Below are 20,783 nucleotides of genomic sequence, written 5' to 3' on the forward strand. Positions count from 1 at the left end.
TAATTAAGTTGCATACACTCTTGTGTATTCAAGTTGCAAGGAAAGTATATTAATAAATTCTACCTGATGGTTACACAACATGACATTTCTAAAGCCACTAAACAATTTTTTTGTAGAAAATGCTATAAAGTTTTTTTAATTATTATTATTAGTAGTAGTAGTAGTATTATTATGAACCAAAATGCACAAAGATTACTTTTCTACAAACTTGACACTTAAACTTAGTCTAGATCTTTTTAAAGATTTCTCATTTATATCCCCTCGGACAACAGAAATTATGAAATAATCAATTGGTAACAGACCGCCCAATGCAGGGGCAGGTTTACACATTTCTGAGGCCCCAAGCAAATGACCAACCCATGGCCCTAATTCAAATAATTTTGCTTAAATTACATCAAACTGATTTTAAATTATAATTCTAAATTCATCCTATCAGCTGTTGCAGCCAAGTACATTCAAAACGTTTAAATAAAAATCTAGTCAAAGATAATTAATGCATATTTTCATTTTTTCCACATTACAATGATAAAAATTTAAAAAAAAACTACATATTTGTACAAAACACTTTTTTCTCTTTAATTTTTAATGAACCGTGTGTGCAAAACCTACTACTTCGCCCAGTAACATTTTGGAATTCAGTTGTCATTTATTAATATTATAACACAACAATTATTTATTGTTGTCCAGTTTGTCATTATAATATGATACAGTATTATTATTACTTTGAGGATTTGTTGTATACAACAGTAATATATTCCTGTCTTATTTACTTTCACCTGGAGCTTATATTCTGATGCTGCAGTGTACTGTTCACTGCGTTGCTAAAGGCTGTATTTTTTGTAAGCATCATAGGCAACATTCGTAACAGTATTGTAACAGTAAACATACAAGGCATGGCAGCCCCTCAGCACTCTAGAGCAGAAGAAAAAAACAAAAAAACATTGCCGTTTATCAAGCGCTGAATCTTTTCTTGGTGCAGAATAATCTGGAATAATGTTAAAAATTGTAACAGTCCCCTCTTTGTCACCTGAACTTGTTCAGAATGTTAAATCTTTGTGACACCTGCACTAAAAACAATCTAGACGCAGTGCAACGAATGAAACAGTCTCAACATGCGTTTTAGAAACCTGAAGTTCTTAACTTGACCCAGTGTCTAAAAATGTGCCAGTCCTGCGTGAGACACTAAAGAAATAGCGAGATGCGGTGCAGCAGTCAAGGATGTTCGTCCAGCGTGTTTACAAAGGAAAACAATGGAAAATTGAGCAGATGCACGCAAAAACACGTTCAGTGTGAACGGCCCCTAACTCATCTGTTAGCACGTATCTGCGAGTGAAAGCGCGTGGGCGAAACAAGATAGGAAGGCCAATTTTTTCATAACTTACAAACCCGAACCCAAAGTCATTCTTGAAAAACTGACTCTAACCCGGCAGCTTCTAACGTGAATCGCTCTGAGAGCGCTGACAACAGTGTTTTAGCATGTGTACCCAAAACAACTGGTTACCCCTCAAGCATTTTTTTGTGGAGCTTTCCTACCAGGCAGGGACCCCCTGATGTCCAGGGCCCCACGCAATTGCGTGGTGGTTAAAACCGCTACTGGCTCAGGGCAGTAGGCCCCAAATTCAGTAAGAATGGCATTTCTCATTTCCAAATAGGTCTATTTCTTCCTCAAACGTACTTAGAAAACTGCTTATAAAGTGTCTCTTAACATACAGAAAAGCAGAAATGAAGCACAATGAAGATCCGCAAGCCATATTGTTTAGGAGACACAAGACTTAAAATAGACCAAGTTCCTATTAGCTTTAGTTTAGTGAGGATTAGAGTATAAGTGAAACTACATTCAAGCAAGACTGCAAAGTGTTTCCCCTATATGCATTTAGCAGCGGCGCACCTGCAATTTCACATGATTTATTAATATTTTTGAAGCAACGTATTGCTTGCTAGCCCCTGTCAGCTGAGTGCTTTCTACACTGCACGCAATAGTGATGTTATGTTCGTAAACGAATCAGTCTTTCTGAACAAATCTTTGAAGTAAATGAATCATACTTGTTCAGCTCCAGACTCATATTTCTAGTTCACCGAAGTCTCTCCCTTTGGAAAACAATGAGTTCTAGTTTAAAGCATCAGACTGCATTGGTGGCTTTTCATGCCTGACTGACTATAGCGTGAGCCAATAGCATTCAAGTGGGGGCTGTGAAGGAGCATATCATTGGTTTGACCCACTGAACGAATACGCCCCTTCACTGAAAGAGCGAGGATCAGGATCTGTTGACAGACTGAAGGAGAGGAGGTGGTACGTCGTTCGTTTATTTTGGTAATCTCATTCAACAAGGAAAGAAAATGGCTGGATGAATTATGAGTAAAAATGACTGATGACATTACAATGCCATCAGGACGTAATGGAATCACTTTTGTATAGTCCTGCACAGCAGTACACGAACCAATATCTATGCTTTGTTGTAATTTGTGCGGAAAAAGCTTATGATTCTTAAACACAGAGTTCTCTATGCAAGTATAATTACTTGTATCGGTTGTGAACGACTCTGTGATTTATCAATGGTTAAATGACTCACTCAAAATAAATAAAAGACCTTAATTTGTTGCCACCTACTGGTTAAGGTGTAATTTATAAAAAATGTAACTGAACAAATCAGTGAACATATCTAAATGACAGAGTAACATCATCTAGAGATAATTCACTCCACTAAATAAATGTGGCATTTTTTTAGTAATAGGTTTTTGTGGTGTTTGATATAACTTTAAACTATATAAGTTGTGAAATGATTGATTCATGTTCTATACAGGCATGTGATCAGCTAAGCATATTAAAAGCAGTTGACCCCTAACCCTAACAATGGAACTAACGTGAACTAACAATGAAAAAAAAAATATTTATTAACCAACATAAACAAAGCAAAGCAAGTTAATAAATGCTAATATATATATATATATATATATATATATATATACAGGTGCATCTCAATAAATTAGAATGTCGTGGAAAAGTTCATTTATTTCAGTAATTCAGCTCAAATTGTAAAACTCGTGTATTAAATAAATTAAATGCACACAGACTGAAGTAGTTTAAGTCTTTGGTTCTTTTAATTGTGACGATTTTGGCTCACATTTAACAAAAACCCACCAATTCACTATCTCAAAAAATTAGAATACATCATAAGACCAATAAAAAAAACATTTTTAGTGAATTGTTGGCCTTCTGGAAAGTATGTTCATTTACTGTATATGTACTCAATACTTGGTAGGGGCTCCTTTTGCTTTAATTACTGCCTCAATTCGGCGTGGCATGGAGGTGATCAGTTTGTGGCACTGCTGAGGTGGTATGGAAGCCCAGGTTTCTTTGACAGTGGCCTTCAGCTCATCTGCATTCTTTGGTCTCTTGTTTCTCATTTTCCTCTTGACAATACCCCATAGATTCTCTATGGGGTTCAGGTCTGGTGAGTTTGCTGGCCAGTCAAGCACACCAACACCATGGTCATTCAACCAACTTTTGGTGCTTTTGGCAGTGTGGGCAGGTGCCAAATCCTGCTGGAAAATGAAATCATCATCTTTAAAAAGCTGGTCAGCAGAAGGAAGCATGAAGTGCTCCAAAATTTCTTGGTAAACGGGTGCAGTGACTTTGGTTTTCAAAAAACACAATGGACCAACACCAGCAGATGACATTGCACCCCAAATCATCATAGACTGTGGAAACTTAACACTGGACTTCAAGCAACTTGGGCTATGAGCTTCTCCACCCTTCCTCCAGACTCTAGGACCTTGGTTTCCAAATGAAATACAAAACTTGCTCTCATCTGAAAAGAGGACTTTGGAACACTGGGCAACAGTCCAGTTCTTCTTCTCCTTAGCCCAGGTAAGACGCCTCTGACGTTGTCTGTGGTTCAGGAGTGGCTTAACAAGAGGAATACAACAACTGTAGCCAAATTCCTTGACATGTCTGTGTGTGGTGGCTCTTGATGCCTTGACCCCAGCCTCAGTCCATTCCTTGTGAAGTTCACCCAAATTTTTGAATCGATTTTGCTTGACAATCATAAGGCTGCGGTTCTCTCGGTTGGTTGTGCATCTTTTTCTTCCACACTTTTTCCTTCCACTCAACTTTCTGTTAACATGCTTGGATACAGCATTCTGTGAACAGCCAGCTTCTTTGGCAATGAATGTTTGTGGCTTACCCTCCTTGTGAAGGGTGTCAATAATTGTCTTCTGGACAACTGTCAGATCAGCAGTCTTCCCCATGATTGTGTAGCCTAGTGAACCAAACTGAGAGACCATTTTGAAGGCTCAGGAAACCTTTGCAGGTGTTTTGAGTTGATTAGCTGATTGGCATGTCACCATATTCTAATTTTTTGAGATAGTGAATTGGTGGGTTTTTGTTAAATGTGAGCCAAAATCATCACAATTAAAAGAACCAAAGACTTAAACTACTTCAGTCTGTGTGCATTGAATTTATTTAATACACGAGTTTCACAATTTGAGTTGAATTACTGAAATAAATGAACTTTTCCACGACATTCTAATTTATTGAGATGCACCTGTATATATTATATAAAAAAAAAAAAAAAAAAAAAAGAGGATATCGTTAACTGTTAGTTCATGATACCTTAATGGGGATGTGCCGAGCAACTAATTTCACTGACATTTAAACAGAAATTTTGAAGTCGACTAATCTAACCAACCTTCAGAAAAAATGTGTTTATACGACCCATTTAAAATACTTAATCGATTCCAAATCCGAAGTTAAACTCCACTGAAAAGGGGCATTTATCTGCAATGTGCTCGCCTTGCATTATGATCATTGTACTTTAAATATAGAATATAACACGCATTCACTGAATCAACGTTTGCGAATATTTAACAAGCATACTTATTGAAAACAATTGAATGAATAGTGCAGGATCAATGGAGCAACCCAGCTGTTACTCAACAACTTTTTCCAGAGCAGCTTGTATTTCTCCTGAGGTTACCTGTGGGTTTTTCTTTGTATCCCAAACAATTCTTCTGGCAGTTGTGGCTGAAATCTTTCTTGGTCTACCTGACCTTGGCTTGGTATCAAGAGATCCCCAAATTTTCCACTTCTTAATAAGTGATTGAACAGTACTGACTGGCATTTTCAAGGCTTTGGATATCTTTTTATATCCTTTTTCATCTTTATAAAGTTCCATTACCTTGTTATGCAGGTCTTTTGACAGTTCTTTTCTGCTCCCCATGGCTCAATATCTAGCCTGCTCAGTGCATCCATGTGAGAGCTAACAAACTCATTGACCATTTATACACAGACACTAATTGCAATTTAAAAAGCCACAGGTGTGGGAAATTAACCTTTAATTGCCATTTAAACCTGTGTGTGTCACCTTGTGTGTCTGTAACAAGGCCAAACATTCAAGGGTATGTAAACTTTTGATCAGGGCCATTTGGGTGATTTCTGTTATCATTATGATTTAAAAAAGAACCAAACAACTATGTGATGATAAATGGCTTCATATGATCACTATCCTTAAATAAAAGACCAGTCATATTTTCAAAATCAATGCCAAAATTTCACAATTTCTGGCAGGGTATGCAAACATTTGAGCACAACTGTATATAAAGTGACCCTGCAGAGTTGTGCTCACAATGAAATGTCTAAGATCATTTACAGCATTCTAATAGACGATACTATTCTTGCACATTTTTTTCAGAAGACTGAAATAAAGAAAGAGAACCCTTTACATATGCATGTTCCACGAGACTGCACGCCTCCGTACAAACAGCACGTCAGACATGCACATAGATGGCTTTTCTGTCATCTGTTCTTAAAAATATAATAAAGTGTTTTTCTTCAAGCGTGTGTCTGTGTGTCTAACAGCATTTCTTGTGTCATTTCGAATCCGAGACGTCTTACAGTTACCCACCATGCACATTATATTCGCTACCTGCAATTAAACGACTTCTGTCAGTGCACACACTTTTCTGCCTGTGTAATTTGATACATTGGTAAGGAACATCTGACTTTCAATGCGTTATTTAGGTTCATTTATCATGGGTAGCAAACTCTTCATTAGGCAACTATTCTTTATTTAAGGCTTTTCTATTTGTTTGGCTATTGTATTGATATTGGAAGTTCCATTCATAATGTTTCCCCTTTTACCCGGTATAAAATTTCACACCGGTGTTGTCCCTTGTGCCAAGTAAAACCGGTAACCCTGTACATCGTGGCAACCCTAGCGTGCATGTTTACGTCCGGTCGTATGAGCGCTCATTGAAACTGAGTGAGATCACACAGTGATCATGGTGTAAGCGGGGCTTTATTGTTGCTTTGAGAAGAGACTTCCAAAGGAGACTTGGTTGAGACCAGCTTCAGCATGTTTTCAAGTAAAGAAAGAGAGGTGAGTGGTTTAGTGACAGGAGATAATGTTCATTTCTATCTATACATTAACATGAGGCAATATGAACGGTAATTAACAATGAATGATAGAATATTTAAATGAAACATTAACCTAGAGTAATGCTGTAAAAATGTTTTCATTGTTAGTTCATTATACCAAATTCATTCACCATGGTTTATTAATTGAACCTTATTGTAAAGTGTTACCAAAAAGTGACTAAAATTGCAGATGTGTGCAATCAGAAGCAAGGCATTAACAGAAACACGGTTGTCAAGCATTTGACTTCTCTTACATTATTTACACTGCTGTTGTATATCCAACTTAAAACTGTATATCTTACCAAATCTGTATCAAAGCCTAGCATGTCCACAGAAACTGAGATGAGCCACCACCGTTTCTGATGTTTGTTATCATTTCTTATCTTCATAGTCATCGATGTACACTGCCTGGCCAAAAAAAAGTTTGGATTTAAATAAGCAGACACTTAAGAGCCTGTGATTGGATCATTATTGCAGTGATTACTATGTTTAAACTGGCAACAATTCTTTTAACCCTAAATGATGCAGTGTGTAGCTTCTCATTTCTTAAAAAAAAAAAATAAACAAACATGTCGGAAGACATATCCCATGGTCATGAAAAGATGTTACTGTGTTTCAGAAGAGGCAAATTATTGGCCTGCATCTAGCAAAGAAAACAACTAAGGAGATTGCTGAAATCACTGGAATTGGGTTAAGAACTGTCCAACGCATTATTAAAACCTGGGAGGATAGTGGTGAACCATCATCTTTGTGGAAGAAATGTGGTCGGAAAAAAATCCTGAATGATCGTGATTGGAGATCACTCAAACCCTTTAAGTCACATCATAAAAAAATGACAGTAGAACTCACGGCTATGTTTAATAGTGAAAGTAAGAGCATTTCCACATGCACAATGTGACGAGAACTTACAGGATTGGGACTAAACAGCTGTGTGGCCACAAGAAAGCCACTTGATAGTGAGACTAATCGAGAAAAAAAAAACTTCTATTTGCTAGGAAGCATAAAGATTGGACTGTGAAGCAATGGAAAAATGTCATGTGGTCTGATGAGTCAGATGTATCCTATTCCAAAGTGATGGGAGCATCAGGGTAAGAAGGGAAGCACATGAAGCGATGCAACCGTCATGCATAATGCCCACTGTACAAGCCTCTGGAGGCAGTGTTATGATCTGGAGTTGGTCAGGTCTAGGCTCAGCAACATTATGCAGCAATAAAATGAAGTCAGCTGACTACCTGAATGTACTGATTGACCAGGTTATCCCATCAATGGATTTTTTCCTCCCTGACGGCACGGGCATATTCCAAGACGACAATGCCAAGATTCATCAGGCTCAAATTGTGAAAGAGTGGTTCAGGGAGCATGAGAAATCATTTTCACACATCATGTCCACCAAAGAGTCCTGACCTTAACCCCATTGAAAGTCTTTGGGATGTGCTGGAGAAGACTTTAAGGAGTGGTTCAAGATCTCAGCCAAAAATTAATGCAACTCTGGACAGAAATAAATGTTGTGATGTTGCATAAGGTTGTTGAAACGATGCCATGAAAAATGTGCGCTGTAATCAAAGCTAAAGGCGGTCCAACAAAATAGAGTATGCAACTTTTTTTTTGGCCAGTCAGTGTAACTGCATACATACTGTAACGTGTTGAAATGTTACGAGAAATGTGTTGTGTTATGCATTTAACTGGCTTGCATTCAGAGATGTTCCTGAATGTTTTGTGTACAGTATGTGTGTGTAAAGGGGAAGAATGTGTGCAAAAGGGATCCACCACTGTTTCAAGTGTGTTGCACCTAACAATTACAGAGTGTGCGCCATGGCTGTGGCCAACAACAAACTTAAATAAACACACTGTTTATGAGATCGGCCTCCTGTGTTTTCATTGCGACACTACAATACATTTTAAATCCCTTTTCTGTAAACACCTCATATAAAATGCTATTTTCAGCGGTCTCTAGTGGCTATGCGCACACTCTCTAAAACAGAAATCAAACATGGCGTCTTGTGCAACTAACCCATGGTCGAGTCACTGCTGTTTTGGTCCATTTGTTGAGTTTTATTTCCATATATACTCTTGCAAAAAACACACAAAGTGACCGTCTAGTCGTGACAGCAGGACTCATTCAGATGCAACATTCTCAAATAGTCCTCCAAGCTGCCTGTTTTGGTTAAACTGGCAGATCTTTCCAAAAACAGCTTCATTTCAAGGACATTTCACACAGAAACAATGTTTGATTGGAGTCTCCGGATACCTCAAGAAACTTCCCACAGAACAAGAAGGATTCCTAAAAGACAAAAGGCATCAATCTCTCTTATCTCTTCCTCGGTCACAAAAGCAACGCCCTGCGATAAAGGGAGGTGATGGGTGGAGGAAAGAAATGCTGACTTGCTACAGCTACACAAATAAAAGTTACAACTAGAACTGCCTTGTTTGGCAATGGAAGACAACTACACCTACTTCAAAGAAAATGTTGATTATCATATTAAGATGGCAACTTCTCCCAAATGAACAGCTGAAATTCTTTTGACAATACCTTTTAAATCACTGTGATGTCTATTGACAAGAAAAGAGCAAGGATAGGGGGTTGGCTTGACCAATGACAAGGTGACACAAGAGTCACTGTTCAGCCCAAAGTATACTTCAGCTTTGACACAAATGCTTAGCATTTGTGTAAAGCCGAACACTAGCCTTTCATTTGACTTTGAGTGCATGCATAGGCGGATGACCCATGCACACTATGACTGCTATCAGATACTGGACTATTTCTCTTCAAGAGTTTAGACCCATAAATACATCTCAAGTTATACAAATGCAGGTATCTCCTGACCTCCTCACACACACACGTTCTTGAGTGCACATCCTCTGTTTTCACCTATGTCTTCTGTTGTTTACCTGTGATTACATCTTCTAGTGCTTCTTCATGACAGCAACGGCTTAACTGCGTGTCGCCACTTTGTAGACCAAAATAGTAGTCGACCGATATATTGCAGAGGCTGATAAATTTGTCCAATATTCTGACTTTTTTCATTATCAGCATTGGCCGCTAAATTTTCCCGTTTGGCCGATTTGTTTCTTGAGGGCCTATTTGCATGTGAAGTGACTGAGACATGTAAACGGCCAGTCACGGTTCATTTTGTTGTTACGTGCCATCGTGTTACTACAATAATAGACTGGTGAGCAACAGTCTCATTTAAATGGTCCGCATATCAGAGCCGAGGTAGACGCGTTTGAGCTTTTAATGTTAAAGTGCTCACCTGTTTCATTATCCCTCTCTCTCCTCAACAGTTCCCTGTAACTTTTAACTGTCTTGTCTAATGATTAAAAGGCAAATATCAGTAAAACTAATATCATATACCGTCTGCAAATATGCGCATATCTCATTTAAACAGATGTAATAAACCAACCTCACACAACTTCAGCAGATCCAGCATCCTTTGGAACGCTCATTTATTTACCTCTAAAGCATGTATTCTAACAGCCTCTCACCAACAGTTTCCTGTAACTTTTCTAATGATAAAAGGCAAATATCATTATTATATATATTGGTATTATACGTTTGCAAATATGCAGATATCTCGTTTAAACAGATGTCATTCACGAACCTCACAAAAATCCAGCGTTTTCTTCCTGTCAAGCGCTCACCTCATATGTTCCTCTGAAGTGCATATTCTATCAGCCAGAATCAAAAAGTTAAGTATCAGGATCAAAAGTTCCTCTGATTCACAAATCATGATGACAATTCAAGTAGGCGATCCTGGCCGTTTATACTGTCAGGAGATTGAGGCTCGTGCTGGATCTGCACGAGCATGTGATTGCAACTTCAAGGCTGCATCCGAAACCAGGAAAATGCTGCCTCAGGAGGCTGTATATGGCGGTAGGATGAAAATAAGGTGCTTTTCAAACTGTTCGGAGACCAGTTTCCTTAAAGAGTTTTATTTATTCAAAACAGATGTCAGTTAAGCCATTAACTGTTTAGGCAGCAATGTAGCAAGTCAGCTGCCTACATTTTCAGATGCAGCCCAAGGTAAAAGCGCTTCACGTGTGCTGTATGTCTTATTCACTATGCACTGTGCAATTAGTTTGATTCTGTATTTTTTAAGTAAATGCGATTGGTAATGCGCACATGCCATCCATGGTTGCTGGACTACTGTGTGTACTGTTATTTCCTTCTTCCTAATATATGAACAATTTCTTCATGTGCAAATAAATTACTAAAATTTGATAACAGAAATCTGAAGAAACTGCTAAATACAATATAATTTTTTTAGTTTTGTATGAAATTGAATATAGTGCTAAATAAGAGTTTATTATAATTTTAGCAATTTTATATTTATGTTATTACTATATTAAATTGTGTGATATATCAGCATTGTATCGGCCTATCGGCCACCCTGCTCTCTGGATATCGGCATTGGCCATTAAAAAAACCCATATGGGTCAACCACTAGACCAAATTGCAAATTATCCTGAGCAATTCCAAGATAGAAGGGCTCTGGCAGAACATCCTGCCCCATTATAGGAAGTGTACCTTTATTTGACTTCTGTCTGCATGTTCTACATCCATCGTCTTCAGAAACCCTTAGTCATTCAAATGCTCCCAAACAGCTGATTTAAATTGCTCTTTTCCTGGATAAGAGTCTGGTATATTGAATTCCTCTGTTATATTTTGGAGTTCGTGTGTAGCCCCAGTTTCACGCTTATTGACACCTGGCCAAGCACTGTGCAGACACCATCCGTAAACATAGCAACAGCTAGTAACCAGCCAGGCATAAGCAAGAGGTTTTTAACAGTAGATTCAAAATTCTAGCGGTTAAAATAACTGTGACATTTTTAATCACGGTTAATGAAAACGCATAATCACGACATCCCAAGCCAGAACTATGATGGCAAAAATCATGTTTCTCCACTGATAGCCATTTAGTAGTAGCCATGTTTTCTGATGAAATATCCCCAAAGAAACATTTAAATTGCAATTATTTCTTTACATTATAGTACATCATTGTCCAGAGAAAGATGCTGTTGATAGAGCTTAAGTTGTAACCTGGTACATTCCTTTAAGGTTTATCCTTCAATCTTCTGGAAAGTTTGAAATAAGTCATACGATAGGTGGGCAGTTCCTGGTTGTGAGTGTACAGGAAGGAAAAGCCCACATTTCCTCCCTAGAGATGAGTCACAGAACTCCACCCAGCACACTGGAGGCATGAGGAAGACCACAGGAAGGAACAGTAGCTCTCTTGCACATTTTGTTGGATCAAATGTGGAGGTCTTAGGCTGAGGAACGTTCTTTGCTTGGTGAGAGGGTGGCCAGTTGTCTTGAGATAATTTGAATTGCTTTCGGGAATAGTCTGTGACATTTACCCCAGTAGAACAAAATGTTTAGTTTGCATTGTATTCATCTCAATGCCGAGGAACACTCCTCTTCAACAAGTCAGCAGAATGGCAGGGTTGTGACTGGATTCCCCGTAGTGTTGACAGCCCAGCTCACTTCACTCCAACACATATCATAAGGGAAACGCACTCTAAATTTCAGGCAGAAAAATGTTTGGAATGTCCCCTATTAACACTGCGAAACACTTGAACCCCCCCCCCTTTGCTTTCCCGACAGAAAGAGGTAGAGGGATACTGACACTTCCAAACAATCAGTTGTTGTTAGGTTGCTATTAACTGAACATTTTGTCATTTGCCGGAGCTCTCAAAATTATTTTCCATATTAAAATTGCCGTTAGTGGTAGCCAAATAGTGGATTTTGCCAATAATGCATTGAACGCATTCACATTCGTTCACGGTCAGAAAAGTATACTCAGTCAGAAAGGCAACGCGGTTGGCCGGGCACAATCCAAAATGCAGAAAAATTACGTATACCTGGGCCTTAAGGTGGTGGAAAGGCAGATAACAGATTAAATCAGCTGGTAGTTTTTAAAATCGACTTATATTAAATTATAAAATTGTCTTTCCTTACTATGACAGGCACAGACATAGATAATAAAGAGTCCAAAATGAATGAAATCTCAGATGAAGTTTATTGTTCAATCAAAATCCCAATAATAACCAGAAAAAAAAGGATAATTTTTTTTTTAAACTACATGCAACTATCGGCATCAATTTTTGCTGATAACGATAGTTCTAAAAAGCAACTATCAGCATTAATTAATCAAAACTGAAATATCGGTCTACCTATAATTGCCACATTGCTATTTGTTATTACACACGCGATAACCAATGGCATTTGATGTCATTAAACATTATTCTTTACACACAAGCAGAACAAATGTGTAAATCGTTGGTAAAACCATTAATTGTAACTATTAAAACACGTTCATTTTCGCATTGAACTGAACGTGACAAATTTGTGAAAGACAAATCAAATCTGGCGAGACATCTTCATGCTCAATATCTGAATACAGTATATTAGGCTATATGTGAATATAGATAAAAAAAATTCATATTATGGAATTTGCATTTTTGGGCAAACTATTTCTTTTAACTAGAGATGCGCCAAAGTATCGGCCAATCGTAGGCCGATAAAAGCAATTATCTGACATTGGCTTATTGCTTAAACACAGCCAATGATCAGGGCTGATTATTTCCTGTCAAAAGGAGGCAGAAAAACGCATTGAAAAATTAGCCTACAATTCGGGCTGTGTGTGAAAGAAAATGAATTTGAATTGGATGACAATGACAGCAGAGTTGCAAATTGGCAAGCTTTGCACTGCTAGAATTTCACGAGGTGGAACTACGGTTTAAACTTTTAACACTTTACAAAGACCAGTTTTTCCAAAAAACACTGCTTGGATGAACCGAGCCCTGAGGACGTCCTCTAGGAAAACTAATGATTATAATTAGGACTTATTGATGGCTTTGATAGAAGATGCCAACAGTCAAATGATTATGGCATTCTACCGTAATCTAGGTACTGGTATGAACAGTGCTAACGCCAATTTCTAGGACATATGTTAGCAGGAGCTGAGTTAGCGCCGGTAAAGTTCTGTCTCTCCCAGGGTAACTGCACTGTCCTCTGACCTCGATCCTGTAAACACAGACATCTCGGAGGGGTGATTGTGTCCGTTTCCATGGCAACTTTCAAAGACAACAAGGCAATGAATATTTAAACTTACTAGCAAACTGTGCACATTGACTTAGTGAAATTAAAGGAGTAGTTTACCCAAAAATGAGAATTACGTCATCATTTACTCATCCGCATTTCATTTCAAATCCTTACGCTGTTATTTTTTTTTTTTTTTTCACAGACCATAAAACAATACATTTTTGAAGAATTTTTACAAAGCTCCTAATTTAGTCTTCCCCTCCAACGAAACTCTCAAATCAAATATGCTGTCAGGTTGGACGCAAGTGATGTTTGATTACGAGACATGCAAGAACCAATTAAGTTTGATGATGTCACGTTTTCCAACCTGATGCGTCGCAATGTGTCAAACTTGATTTGAAAGCTTTTCAATGAATAGAGTGAATTGAAAATAGAAATGTACCTTTATTTATTCACATAAAAACAATAATGTCAAAAATCTCTATTTTTGGGAGCTCCCAAAAAGTAGTTTTTGGATTTCAGAAATATAAGCAAACATTTTTATTTTGTCCCCACTCTGCAAAAATAGTAAGTAAACACTGATCTATGGCATTTAATATTTTGACTTTCATTATCATTTATGTATTTCTTTACCAGTAAAAAAAAATGAATAAAATAGAACCAGGGGACCTTGTCTAGTCAAGACAGAATGACCCAGTCTTATTGGTGCTTTTGGTGAGCTGTCAACGCTAACTTATCTTGCTGTTTACATTCGATATAAACTCGATATTTTTAGATAACTAGATAACACGATACCTCAGCTTGAGCTTCCCTCTTGCTTGTGAAATGGACTGGTGTGTGACGTTGGCACCGTTGCGGCATATTAAGGGCGGGTTTTGGGGCAACGCTGCAGAGTTATTGGCCCAATGGTGGGAACACAGAATGATTATGGTTGATAGCCCTGGCTCGCACTGGCCCAACAGTGGAAAAGCGGCTAATGAATTGTTATTATATGGAAAAGACATACTTAAAGACTCCTCAAATCCTCCTTTTGTTCTCCAAAGAAAAAAGCAACAACATATGGGGTTGAAATAACATAAGAGAGAGTAAAGAGCCCTTGGCACAGCAATCTGTCCTGGATGGCAAAACCCTTATCCAGATTCAATGAGTCAATGAAAGAGAAACACACCACACCTATGAAGGCCACAGAACAAACAGTAAGACAAGAAAGCTTAGATACACATGACCTCAGCCTAGAGGATTCTTTTCTCAAGTGTAGAACTAAAGGATCGCTACTATTATATGGAAATCCACATCTCTACTTGGTTTGCTTGAGTCAGACTAGGCAAAAGGCACAGGCATATGAACTGAACCAGCAGCCATATCACCCTGCAGCTCTCACCTGGTTGCCCACTATAGCTAAGCAGGGTTGAGCCTGGTCAGTACCTGGATGGGAGACCTCCTGGGGAAAACTAAGGTTGCTGCTGGAAGAGGTATTAGGGATGTCAGCAGGGAGTGCTCACCCTGTGGTCTGTGTGGGTCCTAATGCCCCAATATAGTGAAGGGGACACTATACTGCAAAAAGGCACTGTCTTTCAGATGAGATGTTAAACTGAGGTCCTGACTCTCTGTGGTCATTAAAAATCACAGGGCACTCCTCATAAAGAGTAGGGGAGTAACCCTGGTGTCCTGGCTGAATTCTCCCCCATTGGCCCTTATCTATCATAGCCTCCTAATAATCCCCATCCCTGAATTGGCTACATCACTCTTACTATCCTCTCCATCAATAGCTGGTGTGTGGTGAGCGTACTGGCGCACAATGACTGCCGTCCCATCATCCAGGTGGATGCTGCACACTGGTAGTGGTTGAGGAGATTCCCCCTATACTATGCAAAGCGCTTTGAGTGCCTAGAAAAGCGCTAAATAAATGTAAGGAATTATTATTATTATTAACTGGCACCTAAACTCAAGGGGAAACAAGCCAGGAGATTGAAAACAAAATTAATGATAAAAAAGAGGTTGACTGCTGTAGTATAAGTGGATCCATTTCACATTTCTGTGCATGACAATTATGGTACATCACCTATTCAAAGAAAGCATTCAAGTGCATTCTTTGTCTTTGTGTCCTGCTAGCTAAGCCAGGTGGCCTCATGTTCATTAATGCGTCCTTATCAGCATGGAGGTTAAAGCAGTGTGTCTTGCACTATAGGAAAGGAACTGTTGCTGGCCAAACATGCAAAGAGAGCTCTTGGGTACTCTAAATGCATTACAGAAGGCAATGAATACCACATACAATAAAATAATGCATACATACATCAGTCAATGCATTTCCATTAGGGATGTGCACAAGTAATCAACTAATTGAGTAATTGTTCTGCACCAGCTAGTCAACTATTAAAAATAATACTCGAATATCGCAAACAGACTTTTCTTTGCGTATCTGCCTGCAGAGAGCAGTGCTGAATACTGTACTTTCCCTCTAAATATTTCACAGAATCTCGCAGTAACAACTGAGTCCACTGGGGGGTGCTGTGGATGTGTCAACGAGGTGTTGGAAGAGAGAAGGTATGATGGTGTCTGTGTTTTTGAAAGCAAAGCCAAGTGTAGTAATACTTGTAATATTTTAATTCTTATTTAATTCTACTCTGGTATTCGGAATACCGATGGAAAATGCGAAGCGGTACGAGAAACTCGGAAGCTTATCAGACCAGTATGTGTATGTGCATTAAATCTCTTAACACAGGCAGAGCGCATTTTATAAAAATGACTTTCACCACTTGTTTTTCTGAATAACAACATGTGAAATTATAAAAATGCGATGGCCTATACATTTTATATATAGTATGTGTATTACCTTGATGCCATCAGTATTGGATTCTATGCAAGTGAAAATGATTTTATTATTAATGCATACTGCTCATATAGTCCCCCCCCCCCAAAAAAGCATAGCTTGTTGAAGTTATCTTATTTGAACTTTTCTTCATAACTTTTGTGAATAGAATAAAATAAAATATAAATTCCACGTACGTGTCATTCTTATTTTTATCTTACATTTAAATTTTCAAGTAATCGATTACACTTCTTTTGTGGGTTAAAGTACTCAACTTCAAAATTACTTGAAAATGCCAATTCCTAATTTCCATAACCCTTAAATGAAAGTGCCTTAAAGAAATAGTGCACCCAAAAATTAACCCTTATGTTGTTCCAAACCCGTATCTTCCTACTCTTGCGGAAAACACAAAAGGAGAGGTTTATCACATGGTTCCAGGTGCTCTTTTCCATAAAACATGAGACAGAAGCTGTGGAGAAAAATAGCACCAAAAAAGTAGTCCATATGACTTCTATGCTATATTTCCAAGACATACGATAGCTTGCATGTCAAACAGACAAAAATTCAAGTTGTTATTCATTGATAATGTAATTCACACTCCCGCATATTCAAACTGAGCATCGCGTTTGATTACGAGACATGCGATATGCAATGGTGTTTGACATCACTCGGTACGTTGACATGCACTTTAAAAGTTCGATTTCAGTCAGACTAACCTAATTTGTCATTTTAAAACATCATGTACATGTTTACTAACAGATCTAGATGTGATTGTAGCTCGGCTTCGTCCAGCACGTATACATGCTAATATGAATACAATTGGCTTAGCTGTTGTTTAAATATTGGATTACGCATTGTGTCATGTATACATGGACAGACAGCTGAAAACTATAGCTCGACTTTTAAAAAAAACCCTGCTGTAGCTCTATTATAATTGCGCATGTAAATGTACTAACTGTCATTAACATGTTGCGGTGCATATTTACATTCTTTATTTGAACATACACCAATGAGAATGAAATTTGAGACCTGGAGGGGCAGGGGGAGATTTTCAGCAAATAACTACTTACATTTTGGTCTGATCCTCACACAAAGCTAAAATGTAGTCATGTGGACTAACTTTTGCGAACATTCATGGCGCATTTTGTCCTTTTGCACTTGACAGCTGTGGTCACCATCCACTTTCATAGTATGGACAAGAGCAGTGTGCAAATTCTTCAAAATACTTCCTTTTGTGTTCCACAGAAGAATGAAAGTCATACAGGGTTAAAACGACATGAGTGTTTCATCTTTGCATAAACTGTCCCTTTAAATTTATTCTATGCACTGCATACTGGGTTAAAAGGTCTCCGGATGTCATATGTGATTAAATCCAGACCAGAGGAACATCAACCGTTCCACACGCACACCAGAAACAGCAGTGTGACCTGTCCAGCCCCTGCAAAAGACTATCAACTTCACAACACTCCTTACATGCTTCACATGCCTCACACACGACATGAGAAAGTGGGGCAGTGACTGTCCTGGTTACACAAACGCACTCCCAGCATCTGCTGCACCATCATAGCAACACAAGCTGTTCGTGCATCTCATACCGCTCCCTAGTCTCCTATGTCATGAATTAGTATATTGTGAACACGAAATTATGCACTAGCAGGGGATCCACTAAACACTGGGGCTCCAATGGGGCTCTTTAGACATATTCACACTTAAAGGAAGTGCCTTCATCCTGAGCTCAGGCATTGATGTATAGAGGAAGAACACAGGGTGGAAAGAGCCACATGGTAGCCTGCAGGCCATACTGTTAAGCTGGGACACAAACACCAGACTTAGTCATCGGTTTCCCATCAGAGTCTTCGCTCCTGTGGTCGCTGCTGTAGTATCGGTGCAACTCAAAAGCATGTTCACTCATGCAGGTGATTTGGTTGTCATTTTACATCAAACCTGATGGGCTGCTTTCTGATCGGGTGTTGCGCTACCTGTCGAACAACTTTTTCTAAAGAAATTAGGATGCAACTAAATGCTGTTTACACCTGAAGACCACTGAAGCACAGATTATCTTTTACTTGTAGCTCAATCTCAGATGTTCTGTATCAAGATATTGGTTAGATTGACAGTGGTTACATATGACGCTGTAAATCAGTCATGAATGAAAGCAAGTATTTTGCTTTCAGTTTTTAAACTGTTCTCTCTTTCACAGACTTCATAGAGTGCATGAACTCTTTCTTGACGAAACGAGATTGGAGATCTTTAAATGTCAGTTCTTTCTAGCACTTTTTTTCACAATTGATTATTTTTAACTGTTTAGGTGTGTCTAGAAAGAGTCATACTGATAAATGGCCAACAGGCTAAACCTTAAATGACTCATAATTTACCAAAATCATAAATACTTAAATCCTGACTGTCAAAAGCTCAGTGTTCTCTTACTGATGACTGTTTTCCACAAATTAAGTTTTTTTTAAATAAAAAAAGAGGAAAAAATAAAATAACTTGATTTTTATAATAAATAAGTATATTACAGAAATAGGCTACATACTAATATTATAAAAAAAATTGTAGTGAATGAAATAAAAATAAAAAAAAAATCACTTCAAGAAGTTTTTTCCAAACAAAAAAAATTTAACATAAAAAATGAGTTTGCATATGTTATAAATAATTATAATATTATATAGAAATATGTGAATATACATAACATGTGACTTAAATAAAAATAAGATAAAACAACATTATATTATAAAGAACGATGATATTATACATCATACATTATATAATACTATAAACACATTATAAAAATTGTTAGCAATGAAATATTAAGTTTTTATTAATAAAAAATATAAACATTCAACTAGGTTGTACCTTAAGTATAATATTATTTAATACAATACATACTAATATTATAATATATTACGTTAATGAAATAAAAATAATAAAATAAAATGTATTAAAAATAAAATAAATAAAGTTTATATTTCTTTTAAATAAGTCTAATATTATAATTTACAATAGTATAAATACAATAATAAATACATACTAAAAATACAAATAATATAAAATTATACAAAAATTTAATATTTTTCATAAATAACCCTTTATGAAAAATATATTGTTTAATAATTCTTATAATTTTCTTTAAAAAAAGATAAAAGTTCATATTTATTATAAACAAGTACATATATATATATATATATATATATATATATATATATATATATATGTGTGTGTGTGTGTGTGTGTGTGTGTGTGTGTAATGTAATAATATAAATAAATGCAACAAACGAATGAATACTATTACAGCTTAAAATTAACTAGTTTATAATTAAATCAAATTCAAAATTATTTTTTCATAAACATTAATTTTCATAAATCAGATGAATAAAGAAAAACAATAGGCTAGATTTTCAAATGGCTAATATAAAAAATTGGTCTGATTTTGCAGTTTCATACAAGTAAAACTCAAACAGTTTACATAGTACATATCTAGCATTATATATATATATATATATATAGCAAATCACTTAAATGTACATAATCTAAATAAATTGGAATTCCAATAGTTCTATTTTTTAGAGGTTTTTCTCGTACGTCAGCTTTGAAGGAAACTAATTAGTTCACAGCACTTATTTAAGTTGAATTCAGAGAAACACTCATCTATTAATCATAACTCCAGCTCAACTCTCTGATCTCTCATAAATGACATATCAACTCAATCCTCAGATCATATTCAATAGAACAATATCAATCTTACATTAGTTACTACAAGTCCGATCGCCTTCTGTAGTCAAGTTAGCCTTAAATGTATCGAGGAAAACCTCAATTCATGCTTTCTGAAGTTTGACACGGGGATTTGGTGGATATGTTCACAACTTTACATGTGTAAGTTACACAGTCTCCAGACACACCCTCAGTGTAAACGACACAAATCCTGTGTACGATCACAAATCTGATCAACAAAACACTTAAATACGACCAAGCTTCTAAAAGATCGATCACTTTAAGATCAAATCTCCACAAACGGATCGTCCATTCCTTCTTTTCCTTTTTACAACCATATTTCCTGTCCGATCCCTACAGCAATGATCCGATCACCGCCACAGAAGCACAGAAGCACTCTCTTCAAACAAACACTCGCTTACCTGAACATAATTGTTTTCACAATAGTCCGCAACCCTGGTGAGGTTCTGGTAACTCTCTAAGAGAGCTCCTTTACCGGCGGGAATTTCTTCCTCTAGTAACATCTGCAGCTCTGCCATCTTACATGTCTCGGCAGACCTTCCTCCTGTTCTCTCGACTTTGATTGAGCGCTCAAGCTCGAGCTCAGCGCTGTTCCTACTGCGGCCTCGCTTTCATTAGCGGATACAGTGATGCGGCGCGAAAGGAACGCTGGGAGTTGTAGTTGTGGGACTAGGGGCCGTTCATACCTAACACGTACTAACTAGACTAAGCGCAACGAATCCACAGTTTTCCTGACTAACCACTGTTGGTGGTGACTAAACATATGATTTAAATTGCCTCTGGAC

General features: G+C 37.4%; 1 protein-coding gene across 10 annotated transcripts in view; it reads right to left on the reverse strand.

Annotated features, from left to right (window-relative positions):
* Positions 1 to 20,596, reverse strand: part of LOC127432026 (abl interactor 1) — a 95,350-nt gene extending 74,754 nt beyond the window's left edge. For 3 of the 10 annotated variants that reach the window (XM_051682788.1, XM_051682783.1, XM_051682785.1), the window contains exon 1: positions 20,400 to 20,593. In XM_051682788.1, the coding sequence (XP_051538748.1) occupies positions 20,400 to 20,516 (117 nt within the window). In that variant the 5' untranslated portion in view covers positions 20,517 to 20,593. Of the gene's footprint in view, positions 1 to 6,717; positions 6,824 to 20,399 lie in introns of all 10 variants that reach the window. The other 7 variants (XM_051682781.1, XM_051682782.1, XM_051682784.1 and 4 more) reach the window with 5 other exon arrangements.
* Positions 20,597 to 20,783: the final 187 nt, after the last annotated feature.

Source organism: Myxocyprinus asiaticus, chromosome 41, assembly GCF_019703515.2.
Source record: "Myxocyprinus asiaticus isolate MX2 ecotype Aquarium Trade chromosome 41, UBuf_Myxa_2, whole genome shotgun sequence".
In the NCBI taxonomy this organism is placed as follows: domain Eukaryota; kingdom Metazoa; phylum Chordata; class Actinopteri; order Cypriniformes; family Catostomidae; genus Myxocyprinus; species Myxocyprinus asiaticus.